This window comes from Diospyros lotus, chromosome 15, assembly GCF_014633365.1.
Source record: "Diospyros lotus cultivar Yz01 chromosome 15, ASM1463336v1, whole genome shotgun sequence".
In the NCBI taxonomy this organism is placed as follows: domain Eukaryota; kingdom Viridiplantae; phylum Streptophyta; class Magnoliopsida; order Ericales; family Ebenaceae; genus Diospyros; species Diospyros lotus.
Window position 1 is genome coordinate 22,443,133 of NC_068352.1, and position 22,171 is coordinate 22,465,303.

General features: G+C 37.4%; 1 protein-coding gene across 1 annotated transcript in view; it reads right to left on the bottom strand.

The window, feature by feature from the left end:
• Nucleotides 1–760: 760 nt before the first annotated feature.
• Nucleotides 761–22,171, bottom strand: part of LOC127792073 (transmembrane E3 ubiquitin-protein ligase FLY1-like) — a 53,632-nt gene continuing 32,221 nt past the window's right edge. The window contains exons 11-15 of the mRNA XM_052322403.1: nucleotides 5,348–5,515; nucleotides 3,118–3,446; nucleotides 1,778–1,894; nucleotides 1,535–1,699; nucleotides 761–1,085 (exon numbers count right to left, since the gene is read on the bottom strand). Coding sequence (XP_052178363.1) covers nucleotides 1,598–1,699; nucleotides 1,778–1,894; nucleotides 3,118–3,446; nucleotides 5,348–5,515 — 716 coding nt within the window. The 3' untranslated portion in view covers nucleotides 761–1,085; nucleotides 1,535–1,597. The remainder of the gene's footprint in view (nucleotides 1,086–1,534; nucleotides 1,700–1,777; nucleotides 1,895–3,117; nucleotides 3,447–5,347; nucleotides 5,516–22,171) is intronic.

Below are 22,171 nucleotides of genomic sequence, written 5' to 3' on the forward strand. Positions count from 1 at the left end.
AGAAGAAAGCCTTAATTAAGGGATAAAAGTCAAATGAAATTCTAATTCCAAAATTATTTTATTTAAAGATAATTTTATTAATTTTAAAATAAAAATTAAATTGACTCAACTTGATCACTTTAAAATATTAATTGACCATTATCAATTATTATTATTATTATTATTATTATTATTATTATCTACATCTACAAGTATGAACATGTTGAAGGGTTCCGGTGAAGTGGCTGGTCAATGGTCATGCGGATTCATCTTCTTGAATGTTAGATGGACTGCAGATTGTAGTTTCAGAAACTGATGATTCTGTTGGTGAAGAAAATGTCTTTGATGAACTGCTGATTTCAAACATCATACTTGCAGAGACATAATAGGAAGATGTTTTCATGGCTTCCACTAATTAATTGATTTCATGCAAAATTAACAACACACCAAAATTTATAATCATTGGTTCCACAATTAGAACAAAAAAACATAAGAAAACAGGAAAATTTTAGTTTTTTTTTTTTGTAAGATGAAAAACTGGACTTGTATAAAATAAAATAAAATAAAATAATTTTAAACAATGTATACTTAAATATTAAAATTTTATTTTTATAATAAATATTTATGTAATATATGAGGATTAAGTTCTCTGGGGGCAATGCCTTGGGCCCTAGAATGGTGAACTTCAAATTTCAAAGGCATGGCCGTGACATTACATTCCTCTCTTATTTCAAGATCCAACAATTCCTACATCTGAATGTACACTAAATGAATTCAACCGAACCGAACCAATCCCAACCAAACCAAATCTATTGGTAAATTGGCAGCTTGAAAATTTCAGCTTTTGGGTCTCTCTCCCTTGACCTACTCTGCTGATATTTAGCAACCTACATTAGAAGGAAGAACAAATGCTTCGCAAGAGCAATCAATTACACCTGAGAAGAATTTCAAGTTGTCTGAATGCTTACTACATGACTTACTATTTATACATATCATACAAACAACAAATGGATGGTGCCATCCACACTATCTGTTCTGTAGAACCGCCCAACAACCCTGATCTTGGTCGTGTTAATTTGCTGTCACGGAGCTGGCTTTTAGCTCACCTGGAAGAAATCGCGCATTAGAACACATACATGCAATATCCAGTTCGTGACAATCGCACAAGAAAGAATGGAATGAAAAATAGTTCCAAGTAAAGACTAAAGCAGCATCTAGTGCATTTGAAAACATCATACTGAATAATGATATGCCAACTCCCCAGTGACTCTTTCGAATCTATATCAAATGCCAACACAAAAAGCCTACTTTTTCAACAGTCCACAAAAGCTCAAAAGAGTTTCAAGCAATGGTCGCGATGATCTAACATCTCTTCTACTTTGGTAATTAACCACAAGTTGACAAATTAAACCACCCTCCCAACCCGCCACGAACATTCAAATAAAGGGGATGAAACTCTGTCCATCTCTGTGGGAGAGGCAGAGGATAAACCTGGTGCTTGAAAGTCTCTGGCCCTAATAGCAGAAATTGTTCTTTTTACAAAATCATATTTTACCTCAACGAATAGGTTGCAGAAGTCAGTTAATCAACAGCGATAAAAGCATAAACTAATGACTCCTTAGGCTGGTGGTAGTGGACGGCGGCATGTTGGGCACTCCATCTTTATATCCATCCATCTTTGCAAACACCCAGAATGGAAGAAATGATCACATGGAGTCACCTATCATAGAATTTTCAGTCATTAAAGGTTCGAAGCTTGGTCGTAATTTCACAAGATTAGATTGGTAAAACAGCATACCATGCAGTCATTAGAACGCTGAGTGAGATCAATGGCAGTCATGCAAATGACACAGTCAGAAGCATGATGTGACTCCCGATCAAACCTTCTATAATAGTTATATTTCTCGGGTAGGATCTGCACCATTGAATAATTAAATATAAAATTATCCATACACTTATTCTTGGAAAGCAAAACCAAAAATGGAAGTAGAAAAGAAGCCACAACAGTAAATGCTTCAGACAATAAATGCTTCTATTTTTACGTTTAGTAGGCAGGTCTTACAGTTAAAATAATGTATCAACTACTACATTTTTGTGGAACTTTAAGCTCACTCTTAATGATGACGATCAACCAACTACTGCATAATCAGCTGTTGCCCTATCTTCCTTGAGCCAAATGAGGAGACATATTAGGGTGTGACCAACACAAAAGAACACAAGAAATAAAGAGAGAGATAGAGGCTCTCAATTGTATGTCAGAGCCTTCAGCTCAGGCGAAGATATAACTTAATGATGAACTTCCAATTCACCAAGTGACCACTAAGGTCAGCTCAACTTGAAAACCCAAGGCAACAAAATTGAAAACCCAGGCAACAAAATTCTGTCCATTTACCTTAAAAGTTGCAGCTGCATCAGTAGCTATTAAACTGTGTGACAGTCAAATAGCAAGTTCACTAATCTGCTTGTATGCCACAACTATTTTTCTAACAAATGTCAAATTTAACACTTGGAATGACAAATGTACATCAAAAAAAAGTAAGAGAACACATAGCACGATGTCACGGTAGTCCTAGTATTCAGACAACATGCAAGTGTACAATTTTTGTATACTTTGACATATAAACTTCCATGGTGTACAGAATTTATAAGTATCTTAAATATGACAAAGTAACAATGACAGTTAAGCCATAGGTTCCCATAAATTCCTTATTGAGTATCATAGAGCCAAGGCCAGTGTTCTTTGGCTCAGTTGCAAGGTTCCATATCTTATGACATTATAGATTTTAGGGTATTCATCTCAATGAATTGAGGCACTCAAACACATAATACTGTGGTTTTAGAAAACCATGGCACGAAAAGATCAGAAAGGAGGATTTTCATGTGCTGGGTAATCCTTAAACATGCATGTTGTAGCAAGAATTCATTTGCGTACCAAGATTGCTATAAAGAAAAGTTCAAAATGTTGCAAGAACAAAATTACTGTTTAGTCCAGTTTGGAGATAGCATCATAGTTAAGGTTTAGTGTGAAGCTCCTAATTCATGCTGGCCATAATGCTTTCTTAATAGAGCAATCTGAAGTGCCAATATATATATATATATATATATTAATGAAACCAGAAAATCATAGTTGCATCAAACCTGACGTGGAATGAACCATCGAGATCCAAGATAGTGCTGTAGAAGAAGAATTGATGTTTGGAATCCCATGAATGCACCCAAACAAATACACCAAGTCTTGTCAGGCACAATGCGCATGAAGTTGTGAGGACAACCAAAAACATAAAGTGGAATTGCTAGCCGTGTGACAGTCATGCCCAAGATGTAATGAGGATGCAACGGTTTTCTTGAGTCACGGATGACATTAGTGATGATTTGAGGAATCCAAAAGGAGTGTACAAGAAGAAGAATAGGCCGCAGAAATTTATGGAACTCATACATGACCAAAATGCCACCTAAAAGGATCCCATCTGCAAATCATTCAATGGTTAGAATAATTTCAGATGACAGTTTCCCAATTTGTATGGTAGTAAACATCAAAGCACTGCTTTATGATCAAATATGTAGAATCCAAAGCTAGGAGATTTTAATCATTTTATACATTGCGCAAAAGATTCTAATAACCATTTCACTCTATTAGCCATAACATTTCTTTGTCAAACAGATAAAAAAAGGAAGCCCACCCATTTAACATGCTAGATATACCAAAACATAAAAAAGAAAAAGGAAAAATTATTCCATTAACTTTAAATGGCGGTAAATCTTTATGTTTTTATATAGAAGAGATCATTGGTGACATGGATAAAAAATGTCTTTAAAGTTTTAGTTGTTCTTTTCTCAAAAACAATAAAAACATGTGATTATTTTTTGATAAGTAAGAGTATACATATAAACAGAACTGCCTACAGAGACCAAATGCTGTACAGAAAAATATCTAAAAGAAAAGGAGCTTTGTCTCGACCACAAAAGAAGGAAAGCAATTATTTGAATTGTTTCTTCAGTTATACATATGTAGTTATTCAAGTACATCTCAAGTCATGTATTTCAGAGCAATCCTGTCAGGGAAAATGTATGAAACAATTTGTTTATCTTCCCCCTTTTCTTTCCTTCTCTAATTGCCACCTGCACTACCTACCACTGTATAACTACTCTTAACTGTTCATTGAACCAATTCCTACCTCTCAACCTTAACTTCCCCCCTCAATGGAGAATGTGTGATCTCCCTGGAAACAAATTTTGACAATAAAAAACCATAATGGCAGTGAAAATGACACTGCACACTCAGTTCCCAGAATCAAAATTCGAAACAACTGAACTGTCTTCTTCAAGCTTGATCTGATCAAACTTGAGAAGAGAGTTAACTTGCTCTTCTGTTTTGTGTATTGAGTTCCCCAGAGTGCCTACTTTCAGAGTCTATAGAAGGAGAAGAACCTATTTGAAAGGCTATCCTACTGGCATTCCAGGCAGTGAAAAGAGGTGAGGAGAGCTGAGAGGTACTGACCCATTGCAGGGGATGGTCAATATTGACCGTTATGCAAGCTTGATGTACAGGAGGTAGTGGATGTTGGAAAGCATGAAAGCTTTTCCATGAAGGTAGTGGATATGGCTAAGAAAAGGTATGAAAGAAGGCTTCCACGTTCTATTTTTTGGGGTGGGGGGAAAGGTTTGGCAGGGAAGATATGTGATGGAGCAATGCAGTAGTAAGGTGCAGGTGATGCTGGTGAAGGGGCTAGCCAATGGTTGGGGCATAAAGTGGAAGAGAAAAACTGGGAAGGTGAGTGACACAATTCTTGGCCCTTGGGGTCATGACAGCGAGTAGTAAGTAAAGGGTGGCAAATTGGGGAATAGATGGTATATTATGTGCTGGGTGGTGGGAAGTGGGGCCTAGGCAGATGATAGTGATGGAAATGGCAGAAGAAAAGAAAACGAAACTGAGAAGAAAGAAAAGAAGACAGAGAACAAAGATTGGTCAATATTTTAACTTCTATTCAGATATAAGGCCTATCCTTGGCTGTTTACAACTTTTTGTAACGCTGTACATCCAATATTTTAACAGAAGGGTAACATCCATTATGCTTGTATAATATTGGCTTTGCATTTATCTTCTACTATTTCGTCATGCATATTAACTCCTGCGTTTTTGTTTGTTTACAAATTTTAGGAACTCTCAAAACTATGATTGACACATCAGTTCAGATCGTGCAATATTCTAGTCATGGATATGCATATAAAATTTCACAATATATATAAGTAAGAGGACGGGTTTAATATACATCCCTGCACCAAGTGAATCTTTAAATCAAACTCTAGTACACGAATATAATTTGCATTAAAAATTCAGAGAGTATGTAGGGCAAGGAGAAATACTCACAGAATCGGCTATAAAGAACAGAAAGCTCACGTCTCATCGCTTCCCAGCCCTCTCCATTATTCATAGGTCGACTTGCTTTCCATATAGCAAGAAGATACCTCATCTCAAATATTGAAAAGACAACAAACTTGAAAAATGCAGCAGTTGCAAAAGCATTGAACAGGGATTCTGCACACAAAAGACAAGAAAAGGTTATTGAAAATATATTATCAAACGCTGATGATCTGCACAAAATGGAGGAATTTGTATGCAACAAGAAGCCACGTTTTATTATATATATACAATGTGATGGAACAGAACCATATAAATTATCTTCACTCACCGCCATGTCATAAAAATTTTCCATATGAAGATAGTGTTGGAACCTTATCTCTCATTTCTTCATTAGAGGTTGCATTAGGAAGGACATCCAATGTAAAATTTTGCCACATTGTTATTTTGCATGGATTTGTAATGTTAGTGTGACTTTAAGAAGTCAATTGAAATTATGAATGCCATGCCACCAGCCCTAACTTGGTTAGGATAAGGTGCATTTGATGATGATATCCTGTTTCTAATATCATATGCCCGAAGTATAAAGTAAAGATGTTACAAAAAGCATTTCCTACCCTTTCTAACAGCTCATTTATGTACTCAATTACACACCCCTTTACCAAAAACTCATTTTGGGTTGTATTAAAATAAAAATTCGTAACAATCAACATGTGCTTGTATAATTTTGTTCCTGTTACATAAAGGAAAATGGAGGGACAAGTGCATGGTTGGAGGAAAGAAAGATTCATCCTGGCATGGATGGGATTTTAAAACAAGTGCTTTATGGCAAAAACTTGAACTAAAAAACTATAGTTTTGAGTTACATAAAAAATTATATTTCAGACATCTTTTCTTCTTGTACATGTTTGCCATTATTTTTTTCCTCTTCATGCATTTGTTGGACTCATATTTGCAGTTTATTCATGTGTTGTGTGCACTGCTATTAAGGTCAAGTCTATGCAATTGAAGTGTGACAATCAAGATGCTATGCACATTGCTTCAAATCTTGTATTCCACGAGAGAACCAAGTACATTGAGATTGATTGTCATTTTATTAAAGAAAAGGTACTTTCTGTAACAACATTTGCTGGCTCCAATGATCAATTGATTGATTCACTTACTAAGTTACTTAGAGGTCCTCAGGTGAGTGACATTTGTATCAAGCTAGGCATACTTAATATATATGCTCCAACTAAGTGGCAGCATTGAAGTGTATAAGTATATAGTAAGGGATATTATTGTAATTAGGGAACTTAGCATTCTCCTATATATATACCTTGTCGATACATTTTAGAGATATACATATTTTTTTTATTCCTCTACAATGATAATAAAGATATTCCCATAATCCCACCTGGATAAGGACAAATGAGATGCTATTGACACTTCGTTGAATCCACTTCTACAATGGCAGATAATTCAGGATGGTTCTTCTTTCATGGTTAAGGTAATTAAGTAAAGCTTCTTTTGGGGGAGAGTGACTTACTCCTCAATTAATTATTTTGGCCACAGTAACTCACAAGTTGTTAGGGTCTATAGAATTTGACAGAAAATCAACGTAACTTCATTCAAAATTTACAGAGCAATATCTATGGTACAGATGTAACTGCTCCATAGGAGTCAATTATGAGTCAAAAACTGCCGAGCAAGGAAAAGAAATATCTTAAAAATAAAATTATAACAAATTGTACACTCAAATGGAATATTCAAAACTGAATAACTACATATTTTCTAAATTACCCCTCAAGCTGGGTTGTAAATGTTAAGTAAACCCAGTTTGGATCTCATATCCTCAAACTTGATCTTAGGTAGAGCCTTGGTTAGAATGTCTGCAATCTGAGGAGCAGTAGGTATGTAGGAAATATTAATAGTCCCATCTTCAACTTTTTCTTTTATAAAGTGTCTATCTATCTCCACATGTTTAGTTTGATCATGATGAATTGGATTTTTAGCTATGCTTATAGCAGCTTGATTATCAAACAATATATTAATTTGTTTACCTGATATAACTTTAAGTTCAAGGACCAATTACTTTAACCACATTCCTTTGCAAATGCTATGAGCCATTGCTCTAAATCCTAGTTTTGCATTACTTTGAGCCACAACCATTTGCTTCTTGTTATGCCAAGTTACCAAGTTTTCCCATACATAAAGTACAATATCCAAAAGTCGACCTATGATCAGTAATAGAACCAACCCAATCTGCATTAGTGAACACCTCAATATTCCTCTTCTTAGTCTTTTTAAAGTATAGCCCTTCCTTCCCCAAGAGTTTTCCTTAGGTATCTCAAAATGTAATACAATCGGTTCATATGCTCTTTAATTTGTTGATTGGCTACACTTAATGCAAAACCAATATCTAGCCTTGTATGTGATAGATAAATAAGTCTTGCCAACCAGTCTCTAATATCTTCCTTTGTCAGCGGGAGAATTTTTCCTTTCCTCTCTATCTTCAGTTACAACCTCCATTAAGAGTATGTGAAGATTTGCATCCAAGCATTCCAGTTTTCCTAAGTAGATCAAGAACATACTTACGTTGAGAAACTACAATACTTGTCTTAGATCTTGCAATTTCTATCCCACAAAAATATTTCAGATTTCCCAAGTCTTTGACTTTAAATTCATTTGCAAGAAATCTCTTGAGTTTGCTAATCTTCTCTTCATGATCTCCTGTTAGGATTACATCATCCACAAACAATAATAATGGATATTCCTTCACTAGGAGAACTGTTTATAAACAAAGTATGATCAAATTGACATTGTGAATAACCAAACTTCTTTATTGCTTTAGTAAATCTGTCAACCAAACTCTAGGAGACGGATTTGAGACCATAAAGAGATTTCTTTAACTTACAGACTTCGTTTGAATTCATTTGATCCTTGAGATCTGTAGGTATCTCCATGTACACCTTCTCTTCTAAATCTCCATTGAGAAGAGCATTCTTGGTATCTAATTGATGTAATTTCCAGTTATTATTCACTACAAGAGATAAAAGTACTCGAATTGTATTTAATTTAGCAACAAGAGCAAAAGTCTCTTGATAGTCAATACCATAAGCTTGTGTGAAACCTTTAGCAACTAATCGGGTTTTGAACCTTTCAACACTTCCATCTGCTTTGTGCTTAATTGTAAAAATCCATTTGCATCCAACTAGATTTTTTCCAGGAGGCAAATTGACTACATCCCAAGTTCCATTCTTTTCAAGTGCTCTAATTTCTGCATTTACAGCTTACTTCCATTCAGGTATTTGGAGAGTTTCTTGCATATTATTAGAAACTTGAATATCTATAAGTTTAGTAGTAAAAACACAATATTCTAGGGACAACCTCTTATAAGATAAGAAATTGCAAATGGGATACTTTGTGCAGGACCTTACACCTTTTTTTTTGGGCAACTGGTAGATCAAGATCATTTAAATTCACCTTTTCAGAATTAGAAACAATGTTACTTTTTTGTGTCTCTTTTGGAATTTAATTTGGTTCAACTTCATGGTTAGTAGTGAGTTGAACTTGTTCTTCTGCATGTCCTTGATCTTTCTTCCTTCTAGAATTGACAATTAACTCTTTGTTGTTAACAATTTAAGGAATACTCAAAGATTATAACTATTGTAATGGAACACTCAAAGGCTGTAAATTTGATTGATTTTCAGCGACGTGAGACTTTGGACTAGGAATAGAAGGAAGGACAGTAGTAGGAGATGATTCAAAATCCCAAAACCAAAATTCTTCAAAATTCCCCCCCCCCCCCGCGGAATGTTGGTTTTGAAATAATAAGGTTGTTTTTCTAGGAAAGTAACATCCATAGAATAATAGAATTTCTTTGAGATAGGAGAATAACACTTATATCCCTTTTGATTTAGAGTAGGAAGCTACATTTAATGGCTCTAGGATCAAATTTATCTCGATTTTGATGAGGAATATGGACAAAAGAAGAACCACCAAACACTTTAAGAGGTATAGATGAGATGAGACGGCAAGTGGGATATGCCTTGAGAAAGATTTGACATGGAGTCTGAAATTTGAGAACCGAGAAGGCATTCGATTAATAAGACATATAGCAATAAGAACAGCATCCCCTCAAAAAAAATTAGGAACTTGAGAGGATATCATAAGAGCTCGAGTAATATCTAACAAATGACTGTTTTTCCCTTCAGCAATCACATTTTGTTGAGGGGTATTAGGACAAGAGCTTTGATGAACTATACCTTCTTGAACTAGATATGCCCCAATAATAGAATTAAAATAATCTTTGGCATTATCAGTTTGGAGTGTTATGTCATTTGTACTAGATTAGGATTTTGTGTGTAAACAGATAGTTCATGTATATTGGCAGTATGTTCTCTTTTCTGTTTTAGGGTTAGAATAAGTATTCTTCTAAAAGGGCAGCTAACCGATTTAGTTAGTTCCGGTCAGTTAGTTAGTTAGTGTAACTCGCGACCCTATAGTCTATAAATAGGGATCATGGGGCAAGGCAATGTGTGTGCTTCATTCCGAGAAAGCTTTTATGTTTCTATCTTGTGGGTTGGGATCGATTGAGAAGTTGAGAGAATAAGGCTGGGGATAAGTCTTGTAATCTCAGGAAACCATTTAGCTTTCAGGGTATATGGGCTAGAGTGGATTCGGGTACTCTTTGTAATCATTCTAATGGTTGTTTCAAGATAGTGGATTGGAAGGAGGCAACTTCAGTCTGGACATAGGTCTCACTTTGAGACCGAACCAGAATAAATCTCTTGTTGTTCATACTGTTTTCTTTGTTCTTGTTTTATTCGTCCTATCGTTTGTGTTCTTGGAAGTGTAGAGTGTTATTTCTGTGAGTTATCCGATTGTGAGAGGCTTGGGGATCACTGTGTTCTACTCACACAAAGAATTTGAATTTTGGCATTGAATTGAGTTTGAACCATGATGTGAAAGTTTTCGAATAGTTGACCTACCTCGAATTTTTCTTTCATAAGAAATACCATGAAAGACAAGTGTGGTCATCTATAAATGAAACAAACCATCTTGCCTCAGTTACACTTTTAATTTTAGAAGATCCTGTCAAGAAGACTAAAAAAACCAATCTTATTAATCTCAATGAAATGCAAAGACATATATACACATACGCCTATCCTGAATAGGCAAGATTCTAAGGCTAATTAGGAAGGATTCTTAATTAACAGTTGCCTAATCTAGCTTACGAAATATTTACAGAAATGAAACAAATTATACAGCTACTGATACAATCAAATCAATCTAGAATACAAAGAATATATGATACAAACACTATTAGGAAACCAATCATAATTCGAAAATCTCCATATTGGGAAAGCATAGAACCTTTGGCTTTCTAACACTCCCCCTCAAAATGGAGCGTGTATATCATGCATGCCCATCTTGCTCAAGAACCTGTGGTACACATTAACCGAGAGACCCTTAGTCAAGATGTCTACCAACTGCTCTCCTGTAAGAACAAAGGGTGTGCAAATTAAGTCACTCTCTAGTTTTTCTTTAATAAAGTGTCTATCAACCTCAACATGCTTAGTCCTATCATGTTGGATTGGGTTGTGAGCAATGTTGATGGCTAATTTATTGTCACAATAAAGCCTCATTGGAGCTGACCAACTCACCTTTAAGTCTTCCAACAGAATTTTCAGCCACAATAACTCACAAATACCTAGAGCCATGGATCTAAATTCAGCTTCAGCACTTGACCTAGCCACCACATTCTGTTTTTTACTTCTCCAAGTGACAAGATTTCCACCAAGAAAAGTGCAATAACCTGAAGTAGCCCTCTTGTCAACAATAAAGCCAGCATAATCTACATTTTTATATGCTTCCAAAGTCTATTCTCCTCCCTTTTTAAACAAAATGCCCCTTTTTAAACAAAATGCCCTTACCAAGAGTCCCTTTAAGATAGTGAAGAATTCTATGCACTGCTTTTACATGACTCTTATTAGGACAATGCATGAATTAGCTAACCACACTTACCGCATAAGCAATGTCTGGTCGAGAGTGAGATAAATAAATAAGTCTCCCTACCAACTTTTGATAGGATTCCTTATCTATTGTACCTTCTTCCGAATTAGCACCAAGCCTATGATTTGGCTCAATACGTGTATCAACAGCCCTACCACCAAGCATACCAACATTTATCAAAAGATCCAGCACGTATTTATGTTGAGAAATAAATATTCCTTCCTTAGATCAAGCAACTTCGATACCCAAAAATATTTTAATTTCCCCAACTCTTTTATCTCAAATTCTTTAATCAAACACATCTTCAAGAGCTTCATTCCTTCTTTATCATCCCTAGTAACAATAATATCATCAACATAGACTAGCAAGGCAATAAATTTCCTCTTTTTTGAATAATGTATAAAGAGAGTGTGATCAGTTTGACTCTGTTTATACCCTAAACCAACCATAACCCATGCAAACTGCCCAAACCAAACTCTTGGTGACTGTTTCAATCCACATAGAGCTTTTTTTAAATGGCACACTACATTTCTCCTTGAGTTTGAATTCCAAAACCAGGAGGCACTTCCATATAAATCTCCTCTTTTAAGTCCCCATGCAAAAAGGCATTTTTTACATCAAAGTGTAAAAAAGGCCAGTCAAAGTTAGCTGCTAATGATGGTAAAACTCTCACTATGTTCATCTTTGCTACCGGGGCAAAAGTTTCAAGATAATCCACCCCATATGTTTAAGTATACCCCTTAACTACTAGTCGAGCTTTATAGCTTTATACCTTTCTAGGGACCCATCAAACTTATATTTCACTGTAAAAACCCATTTACACCCTACCGGCTTCTTCCCTTTTGGTAACTTAGTCAATTCCTAGGTCTAATTTTTTTCAAGAGCTACCATCTCAACCTTCATGGCATCCTTCCAATTTTTATTGCTTAATGCTTCAGATAAGGTTTTTGGAATGGGGATAGAGTGTAGGTTTGTTAGAAAGGCTTTATGAGTTGGAGATAAGTGGGAGTAAGTCAAGAATAGGTGCAAGGGATGCCTAGTATAGGTTCGAGTTCCCTTCCTTAGGGCAATTGGAATGTCAAGATCATCAAATTTAGGTTCAGATTCTTGATGGGTAGAGGAATTTGGTTTTGATGTGTTAGATCAAGGCAACACATAGGCTGGGGTTCTGAATCAAGGCTCGGATGAGAATCTGGACTTGGTGCAAGTAATTCAGCATGCTTAGGTTCAGGATCTGAGACTTTTCTCCTTGAATAAACCTTTAGTGGACTAGTATAAACTTGTTCCCCATGCATCATATTTAGAGAATCACTGAATTTTTTAAAACAACAGCATACTCGCTACATTTCATTTGGATACGCTGATAGTGATCCAGCTCCTACCACAAGGTCTGTAGCAAATTAGCATATTTGGTTATAGACCGAGTTCCCTGCTTAGTAGCTACAACCTTGGTTCGAATCTCATAAATATGTGCAACATCACTCACCTTTGAATATGTGATTTTCACTGCTTCCCAAATTTCTCTAATAGTTGTGAGAAACATCACAGTATCACTAATTTCTAAAACCATAGAGTTCCAAAGCCAAGACATCACGAGTGAATCTTCTTCATCCCATGTAGCGTGTGTAGGATCCGTCTCCTTGGGACCAATTCCCTCTAAGTGGCTCAACTTTCCCTTACCTTTCAGGAGAGTCCTAATCAATTGAGAACACTTAAGATAATTTTTTCCATTCAACCTGTAGGCTGCTTGCATATTTTGTAACTCCCCATCGGAAGTTAGACCACTACCAGAACTGCTCGTGAAAGGAACCTCAGTCGTGCTGCCAAAGGGTGGGCTGAAACTGCAACACTAAAAAAGATAAACAATTGAGGCTAGAAATCAGAGGGCAATCGGAAGTGGCTCTGATACCCTGTCAAGAAGACTGAAAAAACCGATCTTATTAATCTCAATGAATTGCCAAGACATATATACACATACGCCTATCCTAAATAGGCAAGATCCTAAGGCTAATTAGAAAGGATTCTTAATTAATAGTTGTCTAATCTAACTTAGGAAATATTTACAGAAAGGAAACAAATCATACAGCTACTGATACAATCAAATCAGTCATGAATACAAAGAATATACGATACGAACACTATTAGGAAACCAATCATAATTCAGAAATCTCCATATTAGGAAAGCATAGAACCTCCGGCCTTCTAACAGGTCCCCAAACATCATTGTGAATTAATGAAAAATGATGAAACTCTTGGTAAGTTTGATGTGGATAACAATTACGAACATGCTTAGATAATTAACAAACTTCACATGTAACATCAATTGAATTTTTATTAAATACGAATGGAAAGAGTTCTTTGAGATACTGTAAAAACCTTAGGAGAAACTCAATAATTTTATTCATATAAATTATGAATGCAATCAACTCCCTTATAGAGAGGGAATACAACAACAAAGGAAACAACAAGAAAGGAAAGATTAATCAACAATAAGGGAAAGGAAAGAGATATACAACCCTTTTAAAAAAATATCCTAATTCTAGTTTAGGAATTAATCCTAACCAGATTCGAATATTACTAGAAGGACGATGCTATATTAGACCAAATCTCCATTGCCCAAATCTCGGATATCCTCATGATCTAACACTCCCCCTCAAGTTGGGGAATGTATGTTAATCATTCCCAACTTGCATACTAAATCCTTGAACCTCTTAGTTGCAAGCCCTTTAGTTAACACATCTGCCACTTGGTCCTTGGATGAAACATAGGATATTTTGATCAGGCCTGCATCCAACTTCTCTTTAATGAAGTGTTGATCTATTTCAACATGTTTTGTCTTGTCATGTTGAACAGGATTATGGGCAATGCTCATGGCTGATTGGTTGTCACATAACACCTTGATTGAACCTTGAACCCTGATTTTCAAATCTTCTAGGATGATTCTTAGCCACAACACCTCACATAGGCCAAGAGCCATTGCTCTGAATTCAGCCTCCGCGCTTGAACTTACCACAACACTTGCTTCTTGCTCCTCCATGACACAAGGTTTCTACCAAGAAATACACAATACCCACTAGTTGATCTTCTATCAATAAGAGATCCTACATAGTCTATATCTGTAAACCCCTTAATATCCAGTTCTTCTCTTGATTTAAACAAGATCCCCTTACCTGGGGTAGCCTTCAAATAGTTTAAGATCTTTCTTACTGCCTACATATGTTCTTCTGTCGGGTTGTGCATGAATTGGCTCACTAGTCTAACACCAAAAGCAATATCAAGCCTAGTGTGAGACAAGTATATTAGACGGCCTACCAGCCTTTGGTATCTGCCCTTATCTACTGGTTGACTATTATGATCAACTCCCAACTTCTTGTTAGGCTCTACTGACACATTAGATCCTCTTCCTCCTAATACCCATGTCTCAGCTAACAAGTCCAACACATATTTCCTTTGGGAGAGAAATATTCCAACCTTAGAATAAGCAACTTCAATCCCTAAAAAATACTTGAGGGGACCAAGGTCTTTAATCTCGAATTCCTTGGCTAACTTGTCCTTGAGAATCTTTTGTTCCTCTGCATCATTCCCTATGACTAATATGTCGTCTACATATACCAATAGAGCGGAATGCTTGAAGAAAAGTGTATGATCACCCCTGTTTTGGTTATATCCCATACCTGTCATGGCTTTGGAAAACCTATCAAACCATGCTCTTGGGAACTGTTTGAGCTCATAGAGTGTCTTCCTTAGTCTACACAATTGCCCTGCTTCCCCTTCATGAAATCCAGGGGGCAACTCCATAAAAACTTCTTCTTCCAAATCTCCATGTAGAAATGCATTTTTAACATCCAACTGATGTAGGCTCCATCCAGAATAAGCTACTAAGGATAAAATAACTCTCACAGTTGCCATCTTTGCCACAGGAGCAAATGTCTAAAGATAGTTTATGCCTATGATTGAGTGTAGCCCTTAGCAACCAATCTAATTTTGTATCTCTAGAGTTCCATCAGCATTGTATTTGATATTGAAAACCCACTTGCAGCCAACTGGTGTAACACCCTGTGGTTGAGGCACTAAGTCCCATGTATAATTCTTCTTCAAAGCTTTCATCTCCTCCAACATGGCTTGCCTCCAGTTCAGATCTTTTAGAGCCTCATCAACTGACTTAGGGATTTCAATGGAATCCAAGGATACTAAAAAGGCCCTATGATTCTAGGAAAGACGATGGTAGGACAAGAAGTTGGTTAATGGGTGTTGAGTGCAGCTTCTTTTCCCTTTTCGAATGGCTATAGGTAAGTTTAGGTCATTAAGTTGGACTTAGGGTGAAGGTTGAATAGGATTCATAGCTTCACTAGGAGCTAATGATGGTGCATGCTAGGGTTGTCTACATTTAAATACATAAGGAGAACCCTTATACCTGACAAAGGGTGACAACTCTTGAGTATCTTATTGCCCCTACTCCTACTCAGTCATACCTTGATTGAGGTCTGATTCATGACTGTTGTTTGGAGATTGAGGAGAGATAATAGGATGGCTAGAGGGCTGAGAAAATGTAAGAATAGGATGAACAGAAGGAAAGAAGATGTCACTATCACAAGGAGGTTGTCACTAGGAGGGTGGTCACCTTGAACCAAAGTCTCCCCTTGGGGACCAGCCTGAGATGAGCCAAAAAAAGGTGTAAATTCCACAAACATGACATCCTTGGAGACATAAAATTCTCGAGTGAGAGGATGGTAACAATTGTACCCCTTTTGAGTGGGTGAGTATCCAAGAAAAACACATCGGATTACTCAAGGATCAAGTTTATCACGGTGTTGTTTGGGAATATGAACAAATGATACACAACCAGACACCCGAAGGGGAAGAGAGGAATGGAAGAACTGATCAGGAAAGAAAGAGGATAGACAGTGAAGAGGACTTTGATTTTGTAGTAACTTGGCAGGGACTCGATTAATGAGATAGGCCGCTATAAGGACAACTTCCCCCCAGAAGGATTTATGACACTGTGGTGATGAAGAAGAGATCGAGCCACATTAAGGAGGTGTCTCATCTTCCTTTCAGATACCCCATTTTGTTGGGGAATATCAACACATGAAGATTCATAGATTATTCCTTCTCGCTGGAAGAATTGGTGCACGTGATAATTAAAATAATCCCTTGCATTATCAGTTCTTAATCTTTTGATAGGCAAACCAAACTGAGTTGCAATCATTTTATAGAAAGTGGGAAGAACTGAACTAATGGTGGCCTTATCTTTTAATAGAAAAATCCAAGTCATACGAGTACAATCATCAATGAAAGAGATAAACCAACGAGCCCTAGAATAATTAGGGATTTTAGAGGGTCCCCACACATCTGAGTGAATCAAAGTGAATGGTATAAAAGAGATTTTATTGCTAGGAGGATAGGACACACGATGATGCTTAGACAAAACACAAACATCACAATGAAAAAGACTAGGATTTAAAGATCCTAACAATGTAGGAAACATGAATTTTAATAGAGTGAAAGGAGGATGACCCAATTGGTAGTGTAGCAGCCATACATCCTTATAATTTGAGGTTGGCTGAGATGAGCAAGTAGCAGCTGGAAGCTGTTCCTTTGAAGGATAAGTGTCTTCCCTCATTAGGTAGTACAGCCCATTACAATCTCTAGCGGCACCAATCATCTTCCCTGTTGTCATGGCCTGAAATTCACACAAATGAGGGGAAAAAATAGCTCGACAATTCAAATCTTTGATTAGTTGGTGAATAGAGACAAGATTGGTTGATAAACTAGGTACATGAAGGACTTGTTTAATGGAAAATCGAGGGTTTAGAGTGACTATACCCTGGCCTAAAATTAGAACAAATGTTCCATTGGCTATAGTGATTTGTTTAGAGGTGGAAAGAGATTGGTAGGCATCAAAAACATGGGAATGGGGTGTCATGTGATCAGTGGCCCCAATATCTAGAATCCATACATCCTGTTTATCAATCTTAAAGGCTGGAAAAGATGTTGAATGAAGGCAGTTACCTAAGGAGTCTTGGTGTGCAAGAAAGCATGTACCGTCTTGTAGGGTCTTGAGGAACAACTTCAACTTAGAGATCTCATCAGTGTTTAAAAAATCAGCACCTGGAGCAAACTCAATTTGGGTAGTTAATCCCTCTTCTTCTTGACCCTTGCTACATACATATGTCTAATTCTTGGCTGCCAGAATTTTATAACTTCCCAAACGATTCAAAAACCACTTCCTTTCCATGGAGCTTGAAACAAGTCTCTCTAGTATGTCTCGGTTTATTACAAAAGGTGCACCATAGCGCCCAGCCCGAGACTAAAATTCTCCCCTTCCTGCTTTCATCCTCGATCCACCTCCTCTGTTGGACGCCATGGTAGATTTTTCTGGACCAGTTTCAGTCACTACAGCAGCCCTTCGATTGGAGATCATGGTTGATCCTTCTGATCCAGCTTCATGAAGCATTGTTGTCCTTCGATTCTCCTCACTTCTAACCATAGCGAAGACCTCATGGAGTGCTGGAAGCTTTTCTCTCCCTAAGATTTGCACCCAAACCTAATCAAACTCAGAGTTGAGGCTTGCTAGGAACTCAACCACTCTATCTCTTTCAAACATTTGACTAAGAGTTGCAACATCAGCCCTGCATACCATTTTAATATTCTGGTAATGGTCTAACTCTAGCCATAATCCATGCATCCTATTATAGTATTCAGTAACACTCAAGCCCCCTTGTTTAGTGCTGCTAAGTTTGGTTTTAACCTCAAATATAACTGATGCATCATGGATTTTGGAGTAAGTTTGCCTTACAGTTTCCCAAATCTCTCTAGCCGAACCCAAAAACATGTAGTTTTTACTTACTTCGGGTTACATGGCATTCCAAAGCCATGACATGATTTGAGCATCTTCTACCTCCCATGCTGGAAATGCAGAATCTGTAGGTTTTAGAGGAGTCGAAGTCAGATGGCGGATCATTCCCTTACCCTTGAGGAACATTTGTACTAGTTGGGCCCATTGTAAATAATTCCTACCATCTAATAAGTAGGATTGGTGGATTCCGGGCATCTCTCCAATCCCTGATCTAGTTCCAACTTCCATTGATTGAGCCAATGAAGTCGAGTCTCCAATTGCTGGATCTGGAGTCACTATTGAACTTCCTGACATGGTTGTTCCAGTTGGTGAGAAAGAGATCTGATGCAATGAAGGCACGTTGAACACAAACACAAGGGTTTCGACACCAGGGATGGGCTGAAAGAGTGTCGGAGAGCTGATCTGGAGCAGCTGGAGGCGAGAGGGAGGCGCACGCGCCGGCGGGTGGCGTCGGAGACGAACTAGACTACAGCGCGTGAAGGCTCCGACAGCAGTGGGTCTCCTGTGGTCGGCTGATCTAATGGCGGCGAACCCAATGGCAGTGGTGATGCTGGAAGGTGGTGGTCCGACAGTGCAATGAAGGCACTCGAATAGACTGGCAGTGAAAGAAGAATCTTATGAAGGGGGGCTAACTGGTGCAATGAAAGCACTAGGGTTTTAGTGTACCAACCTAACAAGGCTTTGATACCATGTAAAAACCTTAGGAGAAACTCAATAATTTTATTCATATAAACTATGAACGCAATCAGGTCTCTTATAGAGAGGGAATACAACAACAAAGGAAATAACAAGAAAGGAAATGAAGGATTAATCAACAATAAGGGAAAGGAAAGATATATACAGCCCTTTAAGAAAATATCCTAATTCTAGTTTAGGAATTAATCCTAACCAGATTCAGATATCTCTAGAAGGAAGGTGTTATATTAGACCAAATCTCTATTACCCAAATCTCAGATATCCTCATGATCCAACAGATACAAAAGACTAAGATGACCCAAACGATAGTGCCATAACATAATTTCACTATCATTACTAGACCTAAGAGTTGAAAAAGAACATTTCCCATCAACTGTCTTTTAAGTTTGTCATCTAGAGGACTCGTTCACGTTGAACATATAGAGTCTTGAATACAACTCAGCACTACCAATCATCAACCCCGAATTTAAATCCTAAAAAACATAGTGATTTGGGAAAAATTTTGTAACACAATTCTTTTCCCGAACAAGCTGACTAATAGATAGTTAGATTACAATCCAACTTTGGAACCAATAAAACTTATTCAGGTGTAAGGTTCTTGAAAAGGATAACAGAACCTATACCAAACACTTTTGATATGGAACCATTAGCAATACACATAATGTAATTTTTAGAACAAGGTTGGAAATCTCGGATTAGAAATATATCACCAGTCATATGATCAGAAGCTCCAAAATCAACCATCTAAATACCATTGTTGTCCATCTTTTTAGCCTTAAGTGCAATCACAAAATTACCTTTTTGAGCTACTATAGTAGTTGTTGAATTGGCAGTGGTTGGAGTGATTGATGTTTGTTAAGCTTGGGAAATTAACTATTGAATAATTTCCAATTGTTCTGTGTTGAATTGACCATTTGGAACTACAATAGAATTCTCCTTTGTTGCAGTGTGATGTCCATGACTTTCTTTCTTAGTTCTAGGTTTCCAATCAAGGGGTTTCCCATGGATATTCCAACAAGTATCTTGGGTGTGTCTTGCCTTTTTGCAGAGATCGCACCAAGGTCTACCTTTCTTGGTGCAGGGAGCGACTGAGCGTCCGTTCCCTGAGAAAGCATGGCAGAAACTTCAATAGTTAGTGGCTAATTTGTTGTGCCTATCACCTTCTTTCTACTTTCTTCACATCACACTTATGAGGCAACTTCATGCAAATTTGGTAGAGGTTTGATGGCTAAAATCCGACCTCATACTTGATCTAAATTCTTGTTAACACCCAACAAAAACTTATAAATTCGCTTCTTCTCAACAATCTTCATGTATTTTCCAGCATCAGTTTGACATTCCCATGTTGTTGTCTCATACATATCAAGTTGTTGCCAATATCTTGTTAGTCAACTAAAATATTGGGTGCCAGTGACATCCCCTTAACAAAAATCATGGAATATTCCTTCAATTTCGAAGGCTTCCGCTACATCTTCTGTGTCAGAGTATGTCTCCTTGGCAGTTGTCCAAATTTCTTGTGCCATCTCATAGAAAATAAAGTTTTCACCGACTTCATTCATTATGAAGTTGATAAGCCATAACATGACTGTGAGAAAACAATTATGAGAGAAAAACCTAAGAGATTAGTCTCTTAGTGTGTTATTTATAATAGACACAATGGACCTAATAACCTACGGGCTTAACCTATGGGCTTAGCCTAATTACACATAAAACAGTATGCAATATATTTAATTATACTAATAACTCTAATATTCCCTCTCAAACTAGAGCATAGATATCATATACACCAAACTTGTTACAGATATATTCTATCCAAAGACCATTTAGAGACTTGGTGAAGACATCGGCAAGTTAATCATTAGAGTTAACAAACTCTATAACAATAACACCTTCAACCAGCTTTTCTCTAATAAAGTGACAGTCGATTTCAATATGCTTAGTCCGCTCATGGAACACTGGATTGGAAGCAATGTGCAAGGCAGCTTGATTATCACAAACAAGCTTCATAGGGGACACTTCACAAAACTTGAGTTCCTCCAGAAGTTGCTTAAGCCAGATGAGCTCACAAGTTACATTAGTCATAGCCCGAAACTCTGCCTCTGTACTGGATCTAGCTACTACGTTCTTTTTCTTACTTTTCCAAGAAATCAGATTTCCTCCCACAAGAACAAAATATCCAGAGGTCGATCGACGATTAGAAGTAAAGCCGGCCCTTCTGCATCTACATAACAACAAATATATGTGTACCCCTTATCCTCATAGAGTAGCCCTTTACCCAGTGCTCGTTTGATATATCTCAGAATCCAAATAACAGCATCCTAGTGAAAATTACATGGAGAACTGAGAAACTAACTCACCACACTCACAGCAAAAGCAATGTCGGGACGAGTGACTATGAGATAGTTCAGTTTGCCTACCAATCTTCTATACCTTCCAGGATCTGAGTAAGACTTCCCCTGTCCCGGTAAGAGTTTGACATTTGGGTCCATTGGGGTGTCAATCAGTTTGCCATACCAGTTTCTTCTAAGATGTCAAGTGCATACTTCCTATGAGAGATTAAGATCCCATCTCTTGATTGAGCAACTTCAATACCCAAGAAATACCAGAGTTTGCCTAGGTCTTTAGTCTAAAAGTTCTGATGGAGATGTCCCTTCAGATTTTGTATACAAACCTGATCGCTCCCTGTGATAACAATACCATCTACATAAACAAAGAGGTAGATACATAAAGAAAAAGAATATCAATAGAAAACTGAATGATCAGCTTCACTTCGAGTGAGACCAAAGGCTTGAACCACAATGTTGAACCGAACCACGCTCATGGAGATCGTTTCAGGCCATAGAAAGACTTCTTGAGTTTGCAGACTACATTGCATATTGTTGTATGTGTAATTAGGCTAAGCCCGTAGGTTATTAGGCCCATTGTGCCTATTATAAATAACACACTAAGAGACTAATCTCTTAGGTTTTTCTCTCATAATTGTTTTCTCACATGGTATCAGAGCCGACCCGCGGGCCTCTGAGCGCGATAGGCAAACCTCAACGAGGACGCTGAGTCCCTAAAAGGGGGGGTGTAAGCACCTTAGGCGAATCTCACATCGGCCATGCAAAGGGGGGGAACTAGGCATACAAGTGCGGAGGGTGTTCTACATAGTAACACGCGTTTTGGGATTAAATCTCAAAGTGACAAAATCGGAGATTGGTTGCGACCAAAATCGGACAATACGTTACTATGTAGACCCCAGCCGTTACAGAATGGACCATATTGTTCTCTGTCTTCCA